The 27,244-nt window shown below is 38.7% G+C and overlaps 1 protein-coding gene across 3 annotated transcripts in view; it reads right to left on the bottom strand.

Moving 5' to 3' along the window:
* DOCK11 (dedicator of cytokinesis 11) overlaps positions 1–27,244 on the bottom strand; it is a 211,793-nt gene that overhangs the window by 143,664 nt on the left and 40,885 nt on the right. For 2 of the 3 annotated variants that reach the window (XM_019717035.2, XM_074323192.1), the window contains exons 2-10: positions 22,492–22,608; positions 22,317–22,406; positions 21,874–21,956; positions 20,798–20,867; positions 20,039–20,134; positions 6,305–6,439; positions 3,683–3,860; positions 3,213–3,292; positions 1,513–1,596 (exon numbers count right to left, since the gene is read on the bottom strand). In XM_019717035.2, the coding sequence (XP_019572594.2) occupies positions 1,513–1,596; positions 3,213–3,292; positions 3,683–3,860; positions 6,305–6,439; positions 20,039–20,134; positions 20,798–20,867; positions 21,874–21,956; positions 22,317–22,406; positions 22,492–22,608 (933 nt within the window). The remainder of the gene's footprint in view (positions 1–1,512; positions 1,597–3,212; positions 3,293–3,682; positions 3,861–6,304; positions 6,440–20,038; positions 20,135–20,797; positions 20,868–21,873; positions 21,957–22,316; positions 22,407–22,491; positions 22,609–27,244) is intronic. The other variant, XM_074323193.1, reaches the window with a different exon arrangement.

Below are 27,244 nucleotides of genomic sequence, written 5' to 3'. Positions count from 1 at the left end.
AGGCTGGTATTTTAGGATACCTGGCACTTCCCCTAGAAAAGGTACTCAATATATACAACATGGATTTCTCTGTGGTGAGACTGCCTTCCATAATCAACATTAAATTCAATTTTTTGTCCTTAAACTTTCATTGCAACTATGTATTTTCTCTCACTTATAGCTCACTGATAAACAATTTAAACATAAAATCAGTTCAGTTTCGTGACCACAAAAACACCACACCACAAATTTTTAAAGATACTGGATTGAGTTCCAACCACAGTCAATTGGCTTCTTTGCATACCATGAAAGGGGTTGCCATGTCTAATTAAAGCCCAATCGTGGGGTGGTGAGTTAGGGGCGAAGTGGAAATCAAAGGCTCAGACAAATATGGAACAAAGAAATTTCTGAATATCTTAGAACTAACATTCCTGAGGTCTGCTATAATTTTTTAAAATCATAACTTACACACATAACGTAATAATGATATGGGGGGAAGGAAAGAGGATACATTTGAAACAAATTTTCCCCAAATAATTTTATTTTCTCATGTGATATTTTTCTTAGGGAAAAATTTCTGTGTTATTTACAGACTATAAACTTTTTCCATTTCAAACAAAAAATGTAATTAGGAAACTTTCCTAGGTAATTAGGAAAAGTATGAAGCAAAAAAAACCACACAAAATCAGTCTTCCCCAAATTATTTTATATTTTCATGATATATTTTCACTGAAGAAAAAACTGTAATGCTTATCTAATGAATACTTTTCTATTACCCCCCAAAAAAAAAAAACAAATCCCAAAGATTTTAATTAGAAATCTCATGTACAAAAAGTAAAAAGAAAACAAAAAAGTGCTCTTCCCTCAAATAATTTCATTTCTCATAAATTTTTTTCTGTTAGAAAAAATATTTGTAATACTCAAACACTGTAGAATTTTTCACTTAACCAAATCACCAATTTAATTAGAAAATACCATGAAATTAAATATTAACTGCCTGTCTCTTAGTATGAAAAGTGCCTAACTCTCACGAAAAAGGTTAAATACACATGCATATACACCTGCACTTTCCTACACCAACTTTCCATTTAAAGCGGGATTAAGCCAAACATGAGAATTATCCAAGTTCTACAGGCTTACATCAAAACTGGAAAATAAATCATCTGTCTTATATGACCTGGTGTTCTTTTACACTGCAGATACTCACTGCTACTAGACCACAGTTGTACTTAATATGTGTGAAAAGACCACTGGCACCATTTTAAGGATTCTTTAATTCATCCATTTTGAGGCATGAGATGAAGTGAAAATAGAGAACTGAGAAAGAAAAGCATACATATTCAGTCTCAAACTATCTGCATATGTGACAGTTCTCTTGAGTGAAGTTAGTTAAGTTACCTGTTCAAAGTGAACCAGACAAATACAAAGCAATCAGTAATGCCCAGTGTGCAAAAATCAATGATTTCAACATTTCACAGGTGTTTTTTTCCGAGTAACAATTTTAAGATTATTTAAAAAATATGTTATTAATACCTGAACTTCCGAATCAAAAGAAAAGAGGTTCTGTCTTCCGTCTCCTCTACTGAGCTTGTTTAGCTGTTCAGTTTCTCTTCCATACTAAACATTTAAAAATATATATTTATATATGCTCATACACACCAAACATTATTTCCTTCAAACCAGTATTAAATTATCATTTAAATATATGGTTTATGTGAAACTAGCAATCTGACACAGCTTCAAAAATATACCACTCTCCATTTCCATGTACTTAAGATGGCAAAAAGTCAATGTCACTGTGACCCACGAGCTATGGATCAGGTTCTTAGACTCTCTGTGTTCCTCTCATAACATCAAGAATGTTGTTCAACCCATAGTAGTACAAAAAAGGAATCCAAGAGACTCTGGATGTAAAAGATAAATAAATAAGAGAGAAAACACTATCTTTTACATATCCATGGTGTTAGCCATAGGATATTATACACAATTCTGATTCTGTCACTTTAGGAAACACATAATGGGCTGTACAGTCTGGAATGACAAAGAGCCAGAGGGGATACATTAAAATCTATAAAATCATAGAAAGCCTAGATCAGGGGATCATGAATATATTCCTAAATTTTGGAAAATAGCTTTGAAGCTTAAGAGAAAGATAATTTTAAAACAGAAAATAGTAACTTCTAAATCTGTGTAACTTAGTAGTCCAGGTAGAGGAATAAAGTAAAAATAAGTAGGTTTGACAAGTATTTAAATAAATGAATGGGTTATTAAACCTACTAATCTATTATAGTACAGAGACCACAGAGTTAAGTGTGATAATCACCTTTATACTTTCCAAATTGGCTCACCTAAGACTCTAAAGAGCAGAGTAATTAACACCAATGATATCCGTTCACCAAATCTTTTATGTAATGAAATTATTCATGTATGTCATATACATATGTATTTACATATAGAGAGAACATATGATTTGCATAGGAAATTAACATATACAAATCATTAGATTGAAAATCATGTTCAATCTATACCAGTAGCCTCTTGAAAGAAGAACATGTATTTTTATGAATGAGATACAATACAGTCGACCCTCCATATCTGCAGGTTCTGCATTCGTGGATTCAATCAACCACAAATCAAAAATATATATTTCTTAAAATGTTACATTTTTGTGGAGGTGTTCCATGTAATTAGTCCTTCAGTGGTTGTGTCTGTACTGAACATGCACAGACCTTCTGGTCATTACTCCCTAAACAATACAGTATAACAACTATTTACATAGCATTTACATTGTATTAGATATTATAACAATCTAGAGATGATTTCAAGTATACAGGAGGATGTGCATAGGTTATATGCAAATACTATGCTATCTTATATAAGGAACTAGAGCATCCTCAGATTTTGGTATCCCCGGGGGTCCTAGAACTAATCCTCCTAAGATACTGTAATCAAACTGAACAAGTAGTAACAGATAAAATTAATAAAGTCACCAGGATCTAGAAATACCTTCCTGGCATCTAGGAAAAAAATAAGATTTTACCAAACTGTTAGTTGGCACTTATAAGTCCAACTTTAAGAGTGTAACTTTTCTTTTAAAATCTCTACCTACTTCACTCATTTGCTGGGGTTTTTAACTTAGAAATGACATTGCCAAATGGAATCCAGTATTAAAACATTAATAGGTAATCCTGCATTGTCTCAGCTGAAGGCAAGTTGCCATAGGAAAGAAGTACCTTCATCAGTTCCGGATGCATGCTCCTTTCCAAACTGGCCATAATGTTCTCAGCTTTTCCTTGGCTGCTAGTTTCATCATCTGCAAATTCATTAAAAGTAAATGTTCCTAAGCACACAGACCACTACTAATCACCTAAGAGGAATATCCTAACTATCTCTCCCACCCCATCCTCTCCTACTAGATGTATTGGGAAGAATTTTGATTATGAAAGCATAGGGAAAACTTTAATGGACTTTTGACAATCTGCCATGAATTCCCTATCAGTTTTAGTCTGGTTATATTTCAGAGCCCATGTATTATAACATCAACTCTTAAAAATAAAATCTATCGACCTCCTTAGTCACTTTTAACGAAGAAGTAAGTCAACCTTCAAGATTAAGAGTCCTATATTCACCCTGCACAACAGACATTCCCATGGATTAAAGACAAAGGCTTTACCTCAATAATGAATCATTTTAAAATTCTGACCTTGTGCTGTTTCTACCGTGTCCTTTTTCTCTTGCACTAAACTGTCAGTGTTGATTTGAATAATCTTTTTCAAAGTTATCAACCATTCCTCCATCTCCTGCTCAGTTTCAGCAGCCAGATAATGGCTATACTTATCTAACATCTTGAGTTCAAAAGCATGACGGCGCATTTTGGGGCACTAGAGGGGGAAAAAAAAAGCACATGTTCAGTTAGTTTAGTTGCCTTTTTCTGTCTTTTTTAAATATTAAATTTATTGGGGTGACAATGGTTAGTAAAATTATATAGGTTTCAAGTGTACATTTCTATAACACATTATCTATATATTGCATTGTGTGCTCACCATCCAGTCAGTTCTCCTTCCATCACCATATACTTGACTCCCTTTACCTTCTTCTACCATCCCCTCTACCCCCTTTACCCTCTGATAACCACTAAACAAATGAATAAGACAAATGAACAAAGAAACATAAACTCATAGACACAGACAACAGTTTAACTGCTCTTTTAATGTTAGATTTCATTAGTTTATTTTTTTACCTCAGCGTACCACATATGTATGTCAATAATTTTATTAAAGAATTGCTTCTTTCAACAGGAAATAGAAACCCCAAGACAATCAATGACCATGTCAAACATATCTTTTATGTTCCCTCAGTACTGAGCACAGTGATATATACACAAATTTGGCATAAAATACTACTTGTTTAGGGCCATTTGACATCCTTCACATTTACATAAACCACCACCACAAAAGTAAGCAAAAGTTAAAATTTCCAATCTCCTTAAAGTTTTCTTTGCACATTTATATAGGTTTTCAAAATCAGCCATTAAAAACAAGTTTCAACGTGACCTAAAATAAATCTGGTATTTGCTTTGTATCATACCATAAAATACAGTTACAATACCTAATTCACTTTATCACACATAATACGCATCATGATAGCTTTAAAGAAGACTGTAGTTGGTTTACATTCCATGTGGTTCTCAGCAAAAAACATGGAAATGGCCTATGCTGAATACTAGCACACAAGGCAAATAAAACGCTCCTCCTTTCCTCAAATATGACGACACTGTCTTTTATATTACCACCTTCTCTGTCATGACAAAAGACATGACACTCTCCCTCTCCTGAATACCTCAGCATTAATTTTAAGAAATGCTTATGAATCAATAATTTTCACTGTACAATCATTATTCAAGAAGGAACCAAGAAATATCCTCCTAATTTTCAATGTGTAGGAAAACAAAGGATAACATTAAACTGCTGTTGCAAGTCATAAAGTCATAAAGATTTATATATTTGAAAATATTTGAGAGGAGGGATCATAAACAGATGAGGAAAGCAGACCCTGGGAATACTATCAAGAAAGGTCAATCCAGACTAGAGCTAACTGAGAAAATCTGGGACTTGCGTATATTCTCTTTCTTCCAGTAAGGTAAGAAAGCAAAGACATCTGGCAGTCACATAGATTTTCATATTCTTCCAAGTGTTTTTTCATTTGATCCGCATGATAATCTTGTTTGATCAGGGAAATAGACATTATTAATCCCACTTTACAGTTTTGAAAATTAAGATTCAGGTGTTGAAACCCCAGTGCTCCCTCTTGTCGACCATGGCACACTGGCTCTGTAGTTATGGCTCCTATCCCTTGGTCAATCAACATCCTATTTAGTAGATCATCTCTCTGCCCTGTTTCCCACCCCATGTTTGTCCATGTCCCCTCAGTAATTCAAATCAACAAATATATGTTAAGCCACTACTGTGTGCAGAACACTGCTCATTATTATAGAGGACATAGACATAAGTAATCCAAAAATGAATGTGCAGAATTACCCACAAATTAGAGTATGATTCACAAATTAGAGTATGATAGAAGAAAACGCAAAGCAGTCACACAAGGGAGAGGGAGCTTAATTTCACTTAGTGAAATTAAGGGCATAAGGCTGAGGAAGAAAATAGAAAACATTTCATGGTAGAAGTGCTATTAGAACCAAGTCTTAAAAGATAAGGTTTATACAGGAACAGAAGGTGAACGTATATGTCAAGCAGAGAAACAAACGTAAGAAAGGCACATACGTGTGAAACTCTGTGGAGGGCTTAACCTGGTATGTATGACTAGAGCGCAGAATGTGTAAGGAGATGCAGGCGGGATGAGGTTAGAAAGCTGGGTAAGGCCCAATCACTGTGGGCCTACTATGCCATGATAAGAGCTTCAGATCTCACTCTGCAAGTCGTAAATCAAGAGCCAAATGGTTTTGAATAGACAAGTGAAGGACCCCATCTATGTCTTAGGAAGATGGAGTGGGGCAAGAGAAATCATAAAGCAGGAAGGCAAGACTCTAGGCCAGAGAGGAGAAAAGGGAAAACCAGAGGAAGGGCTGCGAGAATGGAAAAATGGTAAGAGATTTAAGAGGGCTTTGGGAGTCAGACTCCAAAGGACTGGGTAAACACTTGAATACTGGCACAGAGCAAGAGTGGGGCAACTACATAGGATTCTGAGGTGTCTAGTATGAATATTTTGGTGGATAAGATGCTGTTAACCAAGAGAGAAAAGGGCTGAGGTTCTGAAGAGTTGATCAATAACCCTCCTCAAGAAAGAAAGATTACCTCTATAGCCCTACCTGAACAACGTCAATGCAGGCGTCCAAGTAGATGCAACCTTTAGATTCTTTCGAATTTTTCTCATCTTTATAGGAATTGAGAATATATGAACCATCAGGAAGTTGAGTTAAGTAAAAATACCGTCTCTTGAATACCTATAGGGTGAAAAACCAGCAATGAATGACACCTTTGTTACATATACATTTCATTTGAAGAGCTTCTTTGAACTAAAAACCTTGAAAACCTAGCCACAGGCATTATACCCGGACAATCTTCAGACAACTCTGAAATTCATTAGGAATTATAATTATCTTCATTTTTTTAGTGGAAAATTTGAAGTCAAGTGATTCACTCTCAATTAGTCAAATATCTAGAGAAGAAGTTTTAACACTTTAAACTTTATAAAATATTTTTGTATTTGAATCCAACTATCCATTTCACTATAGCATCTTTTCCGATTTAATTGCAAACCATGACTCAATTCCTATAATTTCCATCACATCATCACAAATCCACGTATAAACATAAACACACACACACACACACACACACACCTCTATCATATATTTACATCTCACCCGCACATCTTACTGCACTCACCTATGCTGTTCCAGTGTCCCCACTTCTGAAAGCCCAGCTTATAACACACTCACAGGGAAACACTGAGTCATTAGGTATCTACCAGTTATTGTTGAGTGCCCTGAATGCTGAGATTTGAGACAATAGGCCCAATGGGATTCTGCCACTCATTTGAAATTAGGGATTCACAACAGTTAAGGAGGAGCCTGTTACTACAACTCACAGCACAACTCACAGGAATGGGGAAAAAGAGGAAGATAGCCTGATTCATTCATGCTGCCCCTCCGGTCTTCCCTAAAAAGAATCTTGGACCTGATAAAGAAGGTGAGAAAAGAAGACTCACAGCTCTCTAATGAAATGATGCTTCTTTCAATAAGCTGCCAACTGCAAGCTGTGTCAAGCCAAGCATTTGTTATAGTAAAATTCTCCAGGATGCTGTATATAAAATCATTTCAGGGAATGGGAAGATAGACTAGGAAGTAGACTGTTGGTGATTATTGAGGAAATAAATGCATTCCAATGCATCTTGTCTTACTCTCAGACATTCACTTTAAGATTTAAGCTTGTCATTTTCAATCACACATACAATGATCCAGTATGATGTCTGACTATTTTAAAAACTTTAATTATGGAAAGATTACCATTTAGCAAGATCATTCTTAAAAACTACTTCATACCTGGCAAAGTACCTGAAATATCAACAATTTATTTCTCTACAGCATGAGTAAACAAAATATAGACACCTGTTAAGAGGCATTTCTTTTTAGAAAAACCAGTAGAAAGAAATAATATGCTTGCAGTTATTTTTGACTTGTTTAAATATCATTGATTTTGCAATTAATGACAAAAATATACCAATGTGAGGAACACCCTAACAGGTTAGACTGGTAAATGCTACAGCTTCTTTTTCAGGGAGTGACCATATGGGCTATGTGGTATCAATAGAAAGAAGTTCAAGCAGAAAATATCACTTTGTTTTTCATTGGCAATCATGTAAATATTACTGCATTAGGATACAAAGGGAGGGAGGGAGGGAAAAAAAGAGGGAGGAAGGGAGAGAGGGAGGAAGAGTCACATAGTCTCGTATTTGACTTACCTACGTTCAAGTTTATTGGAGCTATAAATTGAAGAAATCTAAATTCATGCACAAAGAAATGTTAACCATAATGGTGAGTGAGTGTGAGTGAGTGTGTGTGTGTGTGTGTGTGTGTGTGTAAACATACATACGTGTATGTATATGTTTGCTTATTTTCATGACAATGGTTCACATGTTATTAAAATGATGCAAACAGAAGACCTAAAGTTACATACTGAACCTAATTAAAAATGAACAAAACACCACTTTTTAAAAAGTTATTACAATAATTATGTATCAAAAAATTAAAATATGTTTTCCAGGCAAAAATTAATATGAAAAAATTACAACCAGATTAGAATCTGAACTATGATCAAATCTAAAACTTAAAGTCTATAGATTCAGTGGTACAGTCTGTAAAATCCACTTGCACAGTCCATAGCCTGCAACAAAGAGAGGAGCAGAGGAGGGGAAAATACAGAGCAAACATTTGTGGCACACAGACAAATTATAGTCTGGGAAATTTTTTTCATGTACAGCTGCCTCACCAAGCAAAGATATTTGTGGTAGCTGCCACTTCCAATATTAGCCAAGCACATCATTACAAAAGCGATGGAAAGGGATCTGAAATTACAGTAAATCATTTCCTATAACATTGTAATTATGTCTAAATGTGACACTGAGGTAGGTAGCTCATGAATCTTGGGAGAGAGGAGATGCCTGAAAGTCATATGATCTTAACTCTCTTCTAGCACTCCTGCTCACCAGTAGTGAAATTTTCCTCAAGACTCTGCTTCTCTCAGTTTCCTCAGTCGTAAAATGATGGGACCAGACCAGGTGATCTATTTGTAGATCACATGATCTACAAATAATTTTAGTGAAACTGAATGAAGAACACAGCAGCTTTCCTAGACTGGAGGCTACCCTCCCCAAGAGATTTCCTACAGGCTAGAAGCACACAGTTTGTACAGTAAGGAAACTGTTGTTGTTTTTCCCTCTTAAGTCATTTCTATAGAAATCAGACTCTGCCCCAAAAAGAGGTCTCTAAGATCTCTTCTCATGATGTATGTTAGGTTTCAACTTCTGGGGACCTTTTAAGGTGCCTTTCAAAGAAAGGAGTAACCTAAAACTCTCATATGGAACCAAAATGAAAATCAGAAACATGACTTCCTTGACATTTTTTAAGGGATGTTGTTACTTTGGGTACAGACCTACATTGTTTTTTCCATTTCAAAATAATGACTATATAGAACAGTGGTAACTACTCTATATCATACCTTACATCTGAAGGCCTCAAGGCCTTTGTAACCAATTACTAATTCTTTTAATGTCGCTTGGGAATCAGGACCATAATCCACATTTTACCTAACAGCAAACTGAGAGACCAAGAGCTCACTCAAGTTCACACAGGCAAGTCAATGGTGGAACTGGAATCAGAATCATGTGACAGAGACACAGAGCATCTTGCCCACACCCTCAAATGTCCTCCCATCAAAGTTAAAATAAGACCCCAAATCCTCACCATAGCCTAGGATGATGTACATGATCTGGCCTCGAACTAGCTCTTGGACTTGAATTACGCTGCTTCAGCTACACTGGCTTACCAGGTATTCCTCAAACACCCCAAGCAAGCTCCTTCAGGCCTTTACATCTTCTATTCCCTCAGCCTGGAATCCTCTTCCCCACCTATCCATATTCTTCACTCTCTTCTTTCAGGTCTTTGCTTGAATCTTACCGCCTCTGAGCGGCCTTCTAGGACGACCTACCCTCATCGTAGCACCCTATTTTATTTTTTCTAGAATGATCACCATCCAAATAAATTTTATTAATTTATCTATTTGCTGTCTGTCTCTTTTAGACCAGTATCTATAACATATGACAGGCTGGAATCAAACGTTTGCAAAATAAATGATGAATGAATGAATAATCCATTCTCCAGTGTAGATTCTCTAGCAGTTTCATCCAATAGAATGGTGTTTAATTGTAATGCCCATATTCTTCCTCCTCCTCCTTCTTTTCTCCTTTATTATTTTTCCTAGATGGTGAACCCAGCTGAAAATTCCCCACCTTACTCAATGAGAAGCATGAATCCTGATGAGGGGCCCACTCAGACCACCAGGAGAATTAAACAGAGAGGAAGCCAGAGATCATTCTGAAGGCCCTGAGCTGTCTGGATGACTACTTTTTGAACATTTACCACATGACCCTTTCTGGAGCAGAAACAAAGGCCTTCTGTCACTCAGATGAATCAAAGATGGAAGGCAAGAAGTTTAAGCACTTAGTATCCTCAAATTAGAAAGCCTTTTATTATTTTATACAACAAATCTCAAGAGTGTTTCCCTATGTGTGTTACCTAGAAGTTAATTATGTTCGGCTCAAAATTAATGAATCAGGAGCCCTGAGAAAGGATGCTGTAAAGGCTTTCAGCAAAGTAGACAGGCAAAGTAGGTAGGCCAAGAGCAATGTAGAAATGGGGCCAGGGAAACTTATTTGACTAATGTCTCAGACAGAACAGAACGAAGAGGCAGCAAGGAAAGGGAGAAAGCTGGAGAACAAGAGACACACTTGTCTCAGAGATGTTCTGAGCAAAGATGAAAGAAACAATAGAGAAGAAAACCCCACAACTTACCAGAAAACTGAGTTGCGGTTTATTATAGATGAATGTCAGAAACTTCATCCTGCTGATGAACCTCTACCAGTAGGTTGGCAATCTAATATATCACTCACCTCTCTCCACCATATCATTTTACAGACCACCAAGTTTTAATATATCACATAGGTCTACCCTCTGGGAAACTGGTTTACAAAAACTGGTTAAGCTTTTCGTAAATAATTCTACCAACCATATCTGGGCACTGGAGATTTTTAAACTATTTAGCTAGAGGCAAAGTCTAGTAGGAGGGTCTATGATCCATCCTTCTCATTACAGACAAATTGTTTTATCAGCTTTATTTTCAGCATATCAAGACCCTGCTCAAATTTTCAGTGACTCTCAATTACCCACATGGTAAGGCTCACATGCCTGATCTGGCATTCAAGGCACTCCCACAATTCTACTAATAATATAAAATAATAATTACTGTCATCTGTGGAATGCTTACCCCTTTACACTCTGGCTAAGTGCTTTCCTCATATTATATCATTTAATTCTCTTAACGACCTTGTATGGTAATTACTAATATCATCTCCATGTTATAGAGGACAAACTGAGGCACAGGGAGATACCAAGCTCCAGACCAACTCTCACGACTACCCAACTTCTCCTAACACCTGTCCTACACATATTGCCTGCCACACTCATCTCCTTTCTGAGTCCCTTCCTTTGAGGCCCCACCTCCTTCAAGAAGCCTTCCCTGATCCCAGATCCCAGTGATCTGAACTCATATAACACTTGGTCTCTGTACTACCTTTAAACAATTCATTATTTTTATTGTGTCTCATCTTCCCAAATACGTTTTAAGCTCTACATACTATTACACTTCTCTTTAATCTCCACAATGCTAACACCTTGTACTAGCATTCAATATATATTTGGTGATGAATTCAGTGATTCCTGATAGTATCTGGCACATGAGAAGCCTCTAATAAATGGTTTGAAACAGTCATCAATGAATAAGGGAAAACAAAACATAAAAAAACAAATTCATGAGAAATCTCTTTCCCATAAAATGAGTGTAATCCATTTGTTAGCTGTGAGAGACAGTGTGGTAGACTTGGGAATACAATGCAGTAACACATCAAAGATAAAAGATTTTCTCTTCTTTTAGTTCCAAACAACACAGTGACCTTGACCTCCCAACAATTATTTTAATAGCATGTGTTTTTTAGGTAAAATCCTCTTTTGATTTGTTATTCTCCCACTGCAGAAGAGGGGGGAAAAAACCCTCCCCTAACAGTCAAAGAGTAAGTGAGGACTTTTAGCCTCTGCGTATATAACAAATGACTCTCTTTAGTGAAAGAAAGGAAAGAAAGAGAAAGGGCACTAAAAGTGAGTCATACATCAAACAGTTGAACTTGCAACCCGATAACATACCCGGATACTTCAATGTTGAATTGCTGAGAATGGGGAGAAGAGAGCTAGAGGAACGTGACCAAACTGAACTAAGAAGATGTATAAAGGTGGGTGTCCCAACGGTTGGCCAAGAATCTGCAACAGATTTTTTTTTTTAATAATGAAAAACCACCCTCGAGAGCAGATTCTTCCTTATTCCATGTATCACTAAATCCCTTAGGAAAAACAGTTCTAAATAATAGGGGAAGGTCATGTCCAGTATCAAAGCTATCTAGTCCACATCAAATTCCTTCACTGATATGGAAAGAAGTTGGAAAAAAAGAGATGTTTCTAGCAGCTACTTGAGAAATAGAGAATGTGAATGAATAGGTTTCTGTGAGGACTGGAGTTTCTGTCAAAGGGGATCATTGCTTTCTAATGATATCTTAAATTTATCTCCAAAAATTTTCTAGGAATTGAAGAGTGGCAATGGGGTGTGTTCTCATTAACTAGAAAGTACAAATTGAGGAAATTAATCACCTATGACAAAGCTTGTCTTGTTTTAACATGAACACCAAGAACAAAGCAAATTATAAGCTTTGGGTGAAGTGGTCACTGCGCCCAGACAACCAACAGGGCTTCTGCAAGAGGTACATGATACTACCAGCATCCTCCTCAGTGAAAGGACCTGCTCAGGCACTGAGACTGTGACTTGTGGAGTGATACACATCATTAGCCACTGTCCTCAGTTCTCAGCCAATAACAGGGATGCTCGGCAAGCACTTCTGGGGAAATAATGACAACTGCAGAAAGTGGTGAACACTCTACCCTAACAACAGATTAGAGCTGGGGGGAAGGTATATACTGGGGAAAATGCAAATTTATTCCCTAACTATTGGGTTGTATAATCTTCCAATATGAAGAACTCAGCTTAGTTCTTTCACCAGTCTCTTTTTCCTAGAGCCCATCATCACTGACTTTTCTTGAAAGCTTTCTGGCAGCTAGCTAGGGAGGTTTCACTTTCTAAAGCAGCCCATATATGAATTACTTTGGCTACATTATTCACATCCCATTACAGTTCACATGGCTGCTTTCTCAAAAGATCTTATAAAGTAGGAGTCTTCTGATTCCCTTTTATCTATTGGATTTTGCTGAACCTCTTCTAACCCTCTTTCCTTCATTCTTTTCTCCCTACCTTCTCTCATAATTTTAGTTTTCCCCTTCCTTGCTATTACATTCCCTTATTTCTGACAGTCAAAATGTCCAGGGAAAGAACTTGGACTTGTTTATAAAACACAGTTTAAACTGGTTGTGCATCATTTCAAATTTGCCAAAGGTCTGATTGTACATAATTTTAAAAATCCAGAAATTTTTAGATGAATAAAGAACCTTAAACATGCACCTCACTCTAAAAGGCACCAAGCTGCACTACTTTAATCCCTGTCAGCCCCAGAGAGATATACAGGCCAATGTCAAGCCATAGCATATCAAGGAAGCAGAGATAAAATAGGACGGAAGATAGCTCCTGCAGGCTGTTATTTGCCAATGAGTCATGATGAACATCCAAATCCTTCTGCTGTAGCTTCCTGGTTAGTCTTCTGTGACTTTGCAGGGCTATCAAAGCTTGAACTTTCTGATGGAAAAGGTTCTCTGCTCTCAACTCTGTGAATGCTAGCACTGCGGTGCCCGTTGCTAAGGCTACCAAAGCGCCTCACCAGTGTGGGCTGAAGGTCTTAGCAGGCAGGGGACTCCAGATGCAAGGGTAAAACTGCCACCAGTATCAGGAAAATGACTCAGGTAATGGCATACCTGAATCATCTTCCCATTTGCTTGTGAGACTCATTAATATTCTTCACTTCAAAGACAACATAGTTCCTTTCAGAATGTCTCATAAACTCTGTCAGCCCTTTGCCTCAGTGCTTTTGCCTGTCCCTTTCCCAACTCTCCAAGAGGTAGGTCAGCCACTCACCCCACCTTTAGGTTTAGCCTTTCTCCTAGGCCTGAGCCAATCCTGGCCAAAGGCGGAGGAGGGTATATGACCCATCACCCAGTAATAGGACACCTAAGGGTACAAGCCAGAGTCCCACAATGCACCTTAGTTCATAGGCCTGGACTTCTGCTTTGGCCCTCACTCCAAATTCCAACTAGGCGACTATAAAACTGCTACCCACACCCAATCCTCTCCCTGTCTGCTCCACACATTCACATGCCCTCTATTTATATACAGAAAGAGTACAGTAAATACTGTAAGTTTCAACTAAGTTAGACAATGCTGAACTAGATTTAAAAAAAAAAAGAATTGTGTTTCTTTCTCCCTCCTTCTTTTGCCTCCCCCAACCAACTCCAGTTCAAGCCACTGTTTCTCAGTCTAATTGTGTAGGACACCGCTCGCTGGTATTATGAGCCTTGCAGCCCCCACCCCCGCCCCCGGAGGCAGTCGGTTGCCGGTCATCAGTTGGCTGCTCACAGCAGATCACGACAGCTCTCCTGGCCACTCACGCTGGCCACCGGCCACTCCTGGCAGCACACAGCAGCCCACGCTGACCTCCAGCTGCTCACAGCAGCCCAGGTCCAGGGAGAGCCATTGTTCACAATCTTAGCTGTAGATGGCCCAGCTCACTGGCCCATGTGGGAATCGAACGGGTGACCTTGACTTTGGGAGCATGTTGCTCCAACCACCTGAGCTACCTGGCCAGCCCAAGATTTGTGTTTTAACTATTGTCCTTAGTAAATTTATTGGGGTGATATTGGTTAGTAAAATTAGAGGTTTCAAGTGTACATTTCTATAATACATCACCTATATATAAAACGCAATTCTTACAAGAAAAAAATATATTGGCAAAATCCCTCAGATACCTTAAAGAAATCTGGCTGAACTTTCCTCTTATGCTCCTTCTAGCTGTAATAAATCCTGAAATACAATACTACTGCTATGGCTTAGGAGGTGAAACCAGAAGATATAGGATATATATTCAGCTCCCAGAAATCCACAATGGAGACCCATAATCCATAATGGAGAATAGCTGGGATAAGTGAAACCCATAACCAGAGATAATCCCCAAGTCTCATTATAGCCTACATATCTCAAATTATTCTCTATTCACTTTTTTAAAGAGGTGTGTAGCACATATCAACAATTTGGTTTAGCCTTCCTTTCCTTCTGTTGCCTACTGTTTGGTAGAGGTTTTAAAAAGCAATAAGAGTTTTTCTGGTATGTGAATTATATCTCACTAAAAACATCAACTCACCAAAATATGAACAGCTAGGGATAAAAAGAGGAAAAGCAAAGAGTCTAGCTCAGCAGCAGCAGAGCAACAATTAGCTGGAGAAAAGCAGCATTTGTGCCCTTCAGCCAGGCCACGTGATCACCAGGGTGCTTCAGACTCACCACCCACTTCATGCACAGTTCCTGGCTGGCCCCTGTAAGTGATGGAGTTTGCAACCTCAGGGATAGCTAATACACAAGCTGAACAATCAACCTTTAACTAACTGAATTTGTTTTCTACTGCCATTGTAACAAATTACCACAAACTGGCTGAAAACAACACAAATATATTACCTCACAGTTCTGTTGGTTAGAAATCTGATATGGGTCTCACTGGGCTAAAATCAACATTGAAAGCAGAGCTGTTGTCATGCAGGGTGTCATGCGGGGTCTCTAGTCCCGCTCCCCACATGAGAGCTCCCCACATAAGAACGCAGGACATGGTGAGGCCAAAAAGGAACACCCACAGAGCCATAGATAGGGGAGTCATACCACTATAGTCTCGCTGGTGGCTGGGTTGGAGACACAGGAAGCAGGAGCCACACGATCCGCAACCTGCCGTCTGCTTCACTGTCAACCAACCAACCCCTTACTAACTGCACTCTGCTGTGCTAACTGCAATCTGCGCTTGCCAGCCACCATCTTCTTGCTAGCCCCCATTTGCTGCTAGCATATAGCCACAGCAGTTATATTAGTGGCCAATGGCTCACTGGTTACAGCTGACGGCCAACTAGCCACAGCTGATGGCCATCCAATCACAGTTGATGGCTATTTGCTACCTGAGCCAGCACCCTTTAGTGTGAGGCCGAGAACTGCACTCCTGGCTCTGCCCCCACACTCCACCCCTACATGGTCTCGCCTCACAATCTACGCAACAAGTTGTCTTCCGCAAGGGGCCCTGTGTGAGGAGCCTGGAGGTGAATGCAATATCCCGGACATAGCCAGGCTCTCTGGACACAGCCAGGGTGTGGGGGCAGAGCCCCAGAAAGTAGTTTCCAGGCTCTCGCCCTCACATAGACAGGTGCTGGCTCAGGTAGTAAATGGCCATCAACTATGATGGGATGGCCATCAGCTGTGGCTAGTTGGCCATCAGCTGTAACCAGTGAGCCATTGGCCACTAATGTAACTGCTGTGGCTATGCTAGCAGAGGAGAGAGGAGAGAAGAATGGGGGCTAGCAAGAAGATGGTGGCTGGGCTGGCAAGTGTGGATGGCGGTTTGCGGACAGTGTGAATCCAGCCTCCAGTGAGAGTATAATGCCGCCAGTGAGAATATAGTGGTATGACTCCCCTACCTATGGCTCTGTGGGTGTTCCTTTTTGGCCTCACCATATCCTGCGTTCTTGTGTGGGGAGTGGGAGCAGAGACCTCGCAGGCCTCCCTGCACGACACAGGGTTTCTCAGGGTACCACCAGTCTCCCCGGGCACTGCCAGGGCTCTCAGGGCACTGGCACTCTCTCTGGGCACAGCCAGACTTCCTGGACTCAGCCAGGGTTCTCAGGGCACTGCCACTCTCTCTGGGCACAGCCCAACTTCCTGGGCACAGCCAGGGCCTCTCACATATTCTCGACAGCGGCTGGTCAAGACACAAAAGCAAACATCTGCCAGTTCCACTACATGGTGATACGTTCCCAAGCAAACAGTCAAGCAGTCCATTAAATTAGGGATGGAGCCCACTCCCCATAGTCCACAGTCGTTCACCAGGGCTGTGAGCCTCACAATCTGTGCCCCCTCCGCAGGGCGAGGGCTCCAAGTCCTCCCCAACCTGGGGGTGAGGGCCTCAGCAAGCACTTCCCAGCTCACAGAGCAGCAATAACCTTCGCTTTCTTCGACCTATGCTGGTCAGATAACCGTCCACGTTTTTCCACTCCTCCACGGGGGTCCAGCTCTCCAGTAGCTGCTCCTCCTGGTCTTCCTGAGACTGAGTGTTCATACGCACAAACTGCTCCACTGCCCTTTGGAGAGCTTTGGCCAGCACCATACCCTGCTCGCTGCGCCATTTGTCATGCAGGGTGTCATGCGGGGTCTCTGGTCCCGCTCCCCACATAAGAACGCAGGACATGGTGAGGCCAAAAAGGAACATCCACGGAGCCATAGATAGGGGAGTCATACCACTATAGTCTCACTGGTGGCTGGGCTGGAGAAACAGGAAGCAGGAGCCACACGTTCTGCAACCTGCTATCTACTTCTCTGCCAACCAACCAATCCCTTGCTAACTGCACTCTGCCGTGCTAACTGCAGTCCGCGCTTGCCAGCCACCATCTTCTTGCTAGCCCCCATTTGCTGCTAGCATAGCCACAGCAGTTACATTAGTGGCCAATGGCTCACTGGTTACAGCTGACGGCCAAGGAGCCACAGCTGATGGCCATCCAACCACAGTTGATGGCCATTTACTACCTGAGCCAGCACCTTTTAGCGTGAGGACGAGAGCCTGGAAACTGCACTCCTGGCTCTGTCCCCACAGCTGTGTTCCCTTTTGGTGGCTCTAGGGGAGAATCCATTTCCTGGCCTTTTTCAGCTTCCAGAGGTTGTCCACATTTCTCAGCCCATGGCTTCTTCCTCCACTGTCAACACCAGCAACATAGCACCTCTCTTTGACCCTGCTTCTGTCCTCCCCTCTCTTTCCCTAACTCTCTTCAGCCTCCCTCTTCCATTGTAAGGACCTTTGTGACTATACTGGGCACACCTGGATAATCTCCCTATCCGCTGATTAGCAATTTTAACTCCCCTTTGTCATGTAAGGGAACATTTATAGATTCCAGGGATTAGGACATGGACATCTTTGGGGGAGAGGTTATTCCTGTGTTTCCCCAAAAATAATTCCTAGCCAGACCATCAGCTCTAATGTGTCTTTTGGAGCAAAAGTTAATGTAAGATCCGGTATGATATTATATTATATTATATTATATTATATTATATTATATTATATTATATTATATTATACCCGGTCTTATATTAAAATAAGACCAGGTCTTATATTAAAATAAGACCAGGTCTTATATTAATTTTTGCTCCAAAAGATGCATTTGAGCTGATGATCCAGCAAGGTCTTACTTTCAGGGAAACACAGTATTCTGCGCCTACCATATCAACCAATCTGTATTTAACAAATTATGAAAGAAAATTTAAAGCATGCACTTTTTATAGGCAACTGTATTTTTATTTTCAATATATGAGCTCCCACAAAAGATATGTATAGCAAATTATAATTTACAGGCATTAGAATAACTCACCATTGAAAGGAATCCTGTGGTGAATTGTTTTGTACAGATATTAATTCCATAACGTCTTATTTTATGAATCCAGATTTCCATACATTATATTTACTTAATGTTGGGCTAAAGTTCAGGTATGGATAAAACACCTAAATATTTTGAGAACGTTAGGGGAAGGGAGTGCAGTCAAAAACTACAGAACCATTTTATGACAACCTGCACAGAATTACCACCCTCACACACGCATTTCTGAACCTGACAACTCTGATATAGGAGATATAATAAAGATTTGAGTCTCACTCCCTCAGCTAGTGAGCACCAATGGTGTGCTGGTTAAGAGCATAGGGTCAGGCATCAGCCTGCCTAGGTTCAAATCCCACCTCTGAAAACTTGGAGCTGTCGGACCTGGGATTAATCACTGAATTTCTTTGTCCCTCACTTTCCACATCTATAAACTAAGAATAATACAGTACCTGTAACATGGGGCTGCCATGAGGATCAAATGAGACATAGAATATAAAACATACAGTATGATGCCTGGCACTTATTAAGTCCTCAACAAATTGATTCTCTTATCATCACCATGTGTGGAGGTCCTTGATTAGGTACAGGAGACACACAAGAATCATCCTACAACTTTGATTCGTTATTTTCAGAGCTTGAAAATGAAAGTGAGAACAGGACATAACCACTAAACGGAAAGCAGCAGGCAAAATATTAAATTAAGATAAAATTTGAGTCTTCCCTTGGTAGACACCCATGGTTTCTGCTTGCAGGCAATGGGAAAGATAGAATGACCTTCAAAATGTAATGGAAGTATGAATCACCCTCAGCAAACCACATGATCTTACATTGAATATCTGAAAGAACGGTTATATTTGGTATCAGGGAATAATTTGTTTCTCTGCTCAGAATCTTCAAGTAGCTTGTTAGTCTTACTTCCAATTTTAATAGCTCTTCACAGCTTTCCAAACAAAGCCAACCTCATGTCTGAGGTATTCAAAGCTCTGTACAACTTTATCTCTCTGTTTCTACCTTTGTCTGACACAAACCCCTTACACAAACTCACTATTCTGGCCAAACTACAAAGCTCTCTAGCTCTGATAGTATTAACGTACTGCTTTATATAGCAGTTAATCTGCCATGTTTCTTATCCAGTCTAGAGGCTATGGAAGGACCGGGACCCCATCTTACATAACCATTTTTTTCCCCACAGTGACCAGCATGTAAGAAGCTCTAATTAATTTTTGCTAGACAAATGGATTATGCTATCCTTCTAGTAATTGCATTCATTTCCACATAGGAACCTTTGATGCCGTTTTCTTTCAAAGCTCTTTTATTCATTCAACTGACAGCCTCCTTTTTAAACTCATTGATTCAGAAGATAATAATTACATTTCTTTAAAAAGTTGCACTTCTAAATTCATCCTGAGGTTTCAGATTTTTACAGTTCCACGCATCTGTGAGAATCCTCTCATTAAAGTTTTGTTTTTTGTTTTTTTGTGTGTGGGGTTTTTTTTGTGTGTTTTTTTTTTGCTAGCGCTCATCTACGATTTTTTAGAAGACATGTTTCTAGACAGGCTACTCATGAGACTATCCTTAAAATGATAAAACAACATAACTACTTCTTACCTTCATGGTAACTGTGATGGTGCTATTTACATTTGCTTTATGCAACCAGCCCTGTTTTATCACACCACCCTTCTGAGAACATAAGGAAGATGAATCCTGAAATAAAGCAAAAACCATCAGTGAAACAGCAGCCAGCCATCTAATTAAATATTTGGTGGGACACGAACTAGGCCCCACCCCATTTTCTAATTAAAGCATAAAGTTCCCTTTTCCTCCGTGAAGATGTCTGATTAAACTTGAAATTTTTGACTATAGAATGACAGGCTTTTTGCTGCACAAACAGTAGGCACTCGATATTTACTAAAATGTATGACCCATTTTCTGGGAAAGTCTTCTGCATTATGTAAACAGGCAAACTGCATCTCAAAAATGTCACATCCAGGCCATCTGTCCTATGAGGGATCTATCAGGCAGGAGAGTCCAGATGAATCACCACACCACATGCCTACTGCGGGAAAAGCAACTCCACAACCATGTCCCACAGGTGGGAAAACATGTTTATATAAAAATCACAGCCCATTTCACTTGATTTTTTTCTCAATTCCATTTGGAAACACAAATATATATATATATATATATATATATATATATATATATATATATATATATAATTTTTTTTTTAATTTTGAGAAACACTCATTAGTTTGAAAGCTGGCCACAGATCATTCAAAAACATGTCTTTCCCTCATCTTTTCTCAAGGAAATCTCTCATAGCAGAAATGATTTTGAAAAAACCAGTATAGTCGCCCCCATCTTTACCTCATCTTTCTCACAGTCCTCATCAATTTCAAATACATGATTGGGAATCTTTTCTGGTCTCAGAGACTTGCTGAAAATGCAAGAGAATTGTCTTAGACACTGAACAGAACAAACAAAACAAGATGAGCAGACTTCTTTCTTTCACAACCAAGAAAATGCCAAGACATGAGGAGGAAAAATTCTTTGCTCCCTTCCAAACTCAGATTCTCCCCTCTGACTAAACTTATATTACTTTTTATATAAAAACTCCCACATGTGCAGCCAGCAGCAAAGACATAACTAAGCCCAGATACTTTGTCAGGGGAGGGCAGAAATTGCCAAAGGATGTGTGCCAGAGCTGTTAGTGGTGGCAGAACCTTAACTTTCACCAGGTCAAAAAGCAACATAGTGTATGTAATTCTGGCTCTTCCATCTGTTTGCTGTATGACCTTGGGCTGATCATCTTAGGATTCAGTTTTAAAGGACATCTTTAAGACTCAGGTTTCTCCTCTGTGAAAGTGCTTTGAAAACCACAAAAGCCTACACAAAGTCTTATTTCTCCAAAGCATATCCTTTGAGGCTGGTAGCATTATGGACAAGAAAAGGGAGAAAAGTGAGGGCTCAAACAATTTGAGTGACTGGCCCAATGTCATCTAGGTAGTATGTGGTAGAAATAAGATCTGAACCCTGACAGTCTGGCTCCTGGGCTAGTGTGCTCACAGCAGTTCTTCAACTCAACTGAAAGAGATGCCCTTTTGTCAAGAGCTGTCTGGAGTCATCAAATCGAGCCAAATAGCTTTCTCATTGACACCACGGAAATGCTCACTAAGTTACCCAGAATCAAATAAAGATGATTTTATATATCAATATAGATACACCAAAGCCAAAAAGTGAACTCACGCATTTTGGAAAAAGTTTCAGCGAGCAGAGTTAAAACATATTCAATTACCCAAAATACTGCATTTATGAAATATGCTGGTTGGTTTACGTTTTGCTTTACCATAAATTATAACTAACAAGTTTCACAAGTGGTTAAAAAAAAACTAAAATGTTTCATAATTCTCCTTTTGAAGGTTTCCCTTGAATTCTGAACTTACCATGGCAACATTCGAAAGTCCCCAGAGAAATCTTCATACTTGTAGTTTATCACATGCCAATCTGTGCTGTAGGTTTTAATACACTGAAAGAAAAGAGGAATCGTAATTTGATACGTAGAAAAGTACACATATATCCACTTTTTAATCATTTGGGAAATGTTGGTACTGGGATCTTCCTCTGGGGATTAACTGTGTCTCCCTAAACCAAATGGCAGCACTGAAGTACTGACTCCAAGTGCAGACCGTATTCAAATCCAAAAGAAAAAGACTAAGAACACATGCTATACCTGTGAAAGTGTTCAAGCTGTATCCTCTGTATCACATCATAGAGACTTGTTATGTAGGTCAGTTAAGATACAGCAATTTTTATTTTTCATTTACAGTAAAGGAAGAATAGTTTAGATATATGATGAATATTCCTCTGTGGACTTTGAGCCTCTTACCTCTTTGACAAACAAACTCTGGGCCCTTTTCTCAGCGTCTTCTGGTACAGTGGACTGTACCGTTCTGCGCTGACGACTTATCACCGAGATCTACAAGACAAGGAGCATTCTTGCTGTAAGAATTGGCTTGGCAAATGCAGGGTTTTTTTCTTTTAAAAAGTTCTTGTGAACTCACGGATATATCTTCCATTGGAAACATAAGCAGGTCTCTCAGGGGGTCACTGAAAATCTGGGTTTTTCTTTGGTTGATGACATTCTCATAATCCAAGGGCTCGACCACTTTGGTCTTCTCCTTAATAAGAGACAAAAAGAAAAGTTAATGTGGGCTAATGCCCATGAGTCTCTCCACGTGCTAAAGATACATTATTTCACAAAAGAAGGGATTACAGATGATAATAAGCACTTAATGGAGACACTTTTTACAAAAGAAATAGTCCCCATAACTAGATGCACACACCAAACACATACATACATGCACAGACTTCTCTGCTAAAGACAAGAGTTCTGATGAAAGAGCACTGAATTCTGCTTATCCATGTGCCTTCCAAAAATATACTGAATTTAAAGTAAAGCGAAAAGTGGTATATTGGAAGCCTGTCAGTTGATACTGACTGTACATGTGCTATTCACTGGGTAACTGAAGGGGAGAAAGTATCAACATTCATATGCCTACTCTGTACCAGGCATGCTGTCCAAAGGATGTATCAAGTTCCAGCACAGTGGAGGCAAGCACCCGTATGGCATACTGGAGATGTTTGATCCAGTGGTCAGGGCATAAAAGGGTGAGGTTCCAGGTGGCAAAGTCAGCGGATCTCTGTTGGACTTCCAGAAGACCTGACCACTGACAGGCTAAAGTTATAAAGAGCTCAGTCAGTGACTCTGAAAAATCTAGGATATGATTTATTAATAAGAGTAATAGTGTTTACTGAGCACTTTCTATATGCCAGGCACCATGCCAAGTGCTTTCTCTACATTTGTTCATGTAATACTCATAGCAACTCTATGAAATGAGTTTAATTTTTGTCCTCATTTTACAGATGAGGAAATCCTGGACTCAATTCAGGTTAAGTAACTTGGCCACCTTCAGAGCTGGAATTCAAACCTGGGTCTATGACTACAAAAGTTCTGTTCTTTCTAGCTCATGCAGCCTTTCCTCCCCTCAGAAATACAAGAAGATACTAATGTTCAAGATACAGAACTTGGAATAAGGTACCATCACCTACCTTCCTATCGTCTTTTCCCTCACTGAACTTAACCACGATCTGATACGCCATCTATTTCACCTCTCTGTCTATCTAAGGGCAGGGATTTTCCTTTATTAATTAGTTCACTGCTCTAACCCCAGTACCTAAAACATTCATTAATTGTTGAATGAACTTTGAGATATTCAAATTGAACCAGAGCCATGTCTCAACACACTATTCTAAATCAAGGTGTGTGTATGTGTGTGTGTGTGTATATATATATATATATATATATATATATATATATATATATATATGATTTCTAATAATAACATTTTACTTAAATCAAACTAAACTATTTTTTCTTAAAAAATTTATAATAAAAACTGTAGAAAGATAACTTGAATTTTAGATATATTAAAACTTATCACAATGGATGAATTTAAGATACATTAAAACTTAGTATCATAATGGAATAGGGGTTATATTAATATTCCTGTACACAGTACTTGAGGCAGTCTCCAGTACACTGTATCCACACAATCCTTTGAGGATGGTTTTTACAATACACAGTGCCCAATAGGTTACAGTGATAGTGCAGGTCCATATCTGAAGGGCATCTCAGATCTTCCTCCATAAGATTACTTAAAAAAATTAGAGTAAACCACATGACCAATAAGAATCAATGGTCAACAGGTCTAAAAGATCGAAACAAAAATGGTATGGAGGTTTCTCTAAAAATTAAAAATAGAACTACTATATCATGTAGCAATCCCACTTCTGGGCATATATTTAAAGGAAACAAAATCACTTTCTCGAAGAGATATGTGCACTCACATGTTCACTGCAGCATTATTCAAAATATAGAAACAACCCAAGATATAGAAACAACCTAAGATACAGAAACAATCATGATATAGAAACAACTTAAGTGACCATCTACAGATGAATGGATAAAGAAAAATGTGTTTTCTATATATAATGAAATATTATTCAGCCATGAGAAAGAAGAAAATTTTGTCATTTGTGACAACCTGGGTAAATCAGGAGGGCATCATGCTAAGTGAAATAAGCCAGACAAAGACAAATACTGTATGAGCTCACTGATACATAAAATCTACAGAAAAGTAGAATGATGGCTGCCAAGGGCAGAAGAATGAAGGAAAATGGGGAGATGTTGATCAAAGACTTTCGGTTATGAGTAAATTCTGAGGATCCAACGTACAGCATCGTGACTAGAATTAACAACACTGTTTTGTGTACTTGAAAGCTGCTGAAAGAGTAGACCTTAAAAACTGTCACTGCACACACAAAAAAGGTAACTATGTGAAGTGATAGATGTGTTAAGCAACTTGATTGTGGTAATCACTTTGCAATCCATACATATATTAAATCATCACACTGTACACTTTAAATATATACACTTTTATTTTTCAATTATACCTCAATAAAGCTGGGGGAAATATCCTAACAAAGATATACTTCATTTCAAGTCCTAAATTTGGATTTGTAGAACCATGAGATCAAATCAAGCAGATCATCCCCATCATGTTTGTGAATACTTGTGCAAAATGAGTCAAAATAGGAAAATGAAATCCTATGTGGGGAACTCAGAGAGTTTCTGATAAGAAAATTGGACCCCCTTGTCCCATATGTAACATGTTCTCGTGGACCCAAGTAAAAAGAAACTGTGACTGCAGCTTCCAGCTCTAACACTCAAAGTCTGTGATCAATTTCTCAGAGCAGTTAAATTATTTAAGCCCCATCTAAGAAGGCAAGCTTTAGGCACTGAAAATAATTCCAAAGTCTTGCCGTTGTTGCCAACTATCCCCGCAATACAGATTGCAAAACAGTCCTCAAATTTCAATGTTTAACCTGTTAAATTAGCATCTATTAACCTCTCTGTACAATAATTTCACAAGCACCTGCTCCAAGTAACTTTGAGAAAGAAAAAAAAAAAATGCTCCTTCAGCTTTGTAATGTAGTTGACAAATTAATATGGAAAAGCATATATCAAAATGAATCACTTATTTAAATGCACAGTATATACCCTCTAAAAATGAAACTCACAGCTCCCCTTGTCTTTTGAAGGCCATATATTCATGTTATATAAAACAACGTTTCACTTTTCATTTTAAACTGAAAAAACTAAGCATTCTGGGTCTTCATTCCTACTTCCTTTGTCAGGGGTAACTCAATTACAGGAAAGGTTGGGGTGGCTCTCTGGGTCTCACAAAGCTTCCCCTAATAGAAGATCTAGGCCTGAGCCACTAGCCTATCGCACCCCTGATTCCAATCCCCATTTATTTCTCCACCCCATCCCAGGGAATAAAAGTACAATTCAAATATATGGTGATGGAAGGAGAACTGACTCTGGGTGAACACACAATGTGATATGTAGATGATGTATTACAGAATTGTACACCTGAAACCTATGTAACTTTACTAACAATTGCCACCCCAATAAACTTTAATTAAAAATAAATAAATAAATAAATAAATAAATAAGCACAATTTAAACTAGAAGTGGGAGAGGAGTCAGTCCCAAAAAACTGCACCCTACATTTCCCTTCCAGTAGGAATCTTGTAATTCTGTTGGCATTAGAGACAAGGAAACCTTTGACTTCTTGAATTATCATGATTTAATGGTGGTTCTGCCCTGCAGTCTAGAACATATCCCTTATCGAACCTTCCTATCTATCTTTTATTATTAGACTTATACTTTAAATAAAGCTTCTATCACACACAAAAAGGGTCATATCTCAGGTCTGTAATTTTCTCTTCCTGCTAGTTTGTGCACTGACTAGCCTGAAAGGTGCTTTTTCATAATCAAGAAAACTGTCTTGTAATAAATGGTACTTTATAAACACTCAAATAATAGCAAAGTCCCACTGTGCACTGCTATACAGTTCTGTAGCAGTGTTAAGTAAAAGGCAAAAACATTTATACAATCTGGACTGAAGGAAGCATATGTTTCAGACTTCCCTTCCTAAGTAGTGACAGGAAAACTGTCAACTGAAATTTGGAACCTACTTAGTTTTCACCATGAAGGAAAATTTTTTAAAAAAGGTTTACCTTTAAAAGTTCTCATTCATTGATTCCTAATGTCTCTTGACATACTTGCTAGTCATATTATTCATTTTCTGTTGTTGAACTTTCAATATACATTCTACCTATTTCACACTAAAACCTTTCCAGTAGACAAGGAAAATACTGTCATTTCAACTTTATACATGAAGAAACTGGCTCAAGGCTTAAGATCAACTGTCTATATTTAGTAGCAGAACCAGAATTCAAATCTAGGTCTTCCAGTGCTGATCCTTTTTCTTTTCTTATCAGTGTTCCCAAGACTTGACTTATTCACATGCAATATTCAAGATTTTTGGCACAACTTCTGTATTATCATACACTTCATTTTTTTCTTCAAATCAAATCTCTTTATTGAAATACATTTACTGAAACAGTAAGCTTACATCATCCCCATAAAATAAATCAGTATTTTCCTTATCTCTAATAAAATAAAATAGAAAACATCATCTTTATGCCATGGTTCGGGGCACAGTGCACTCTTCTAGGCTTACTCCGGTCGCTAAGGACCAAATCTAAATGAGCTTCCATGTGTAAACCCTAAAACTGTGAAGAAATGCTCAATTCCACAGACTGAGATAACTGTCTGATTTTTAACATAGAGTGAAAGGACAGAGAATGAAACAGGAAACTTATCAGTACAGATTTCGTTACAGT

Source organism: Rhinolophus sinicus, chromosome X, assembly GCF_036562045.2.
Source record: "Rhinolophus sinicus isolate RSC01 chromosome X, ASM3656204v1, whole genome shotgun sequence".
In the NCBI taxonomy this organism is placed as follows: domain Eukaryota; kingdom Metazoa; phylum Chordata; class Mammalia; order Chiroptera; family Rhinolophidae; genus Rhinolophus; species Rhinolophus sinicus.
Note: the sequence above shows the minus strand (reverse complement) of the source record. Positions and strands in the feature narration are given on the sequence as shown.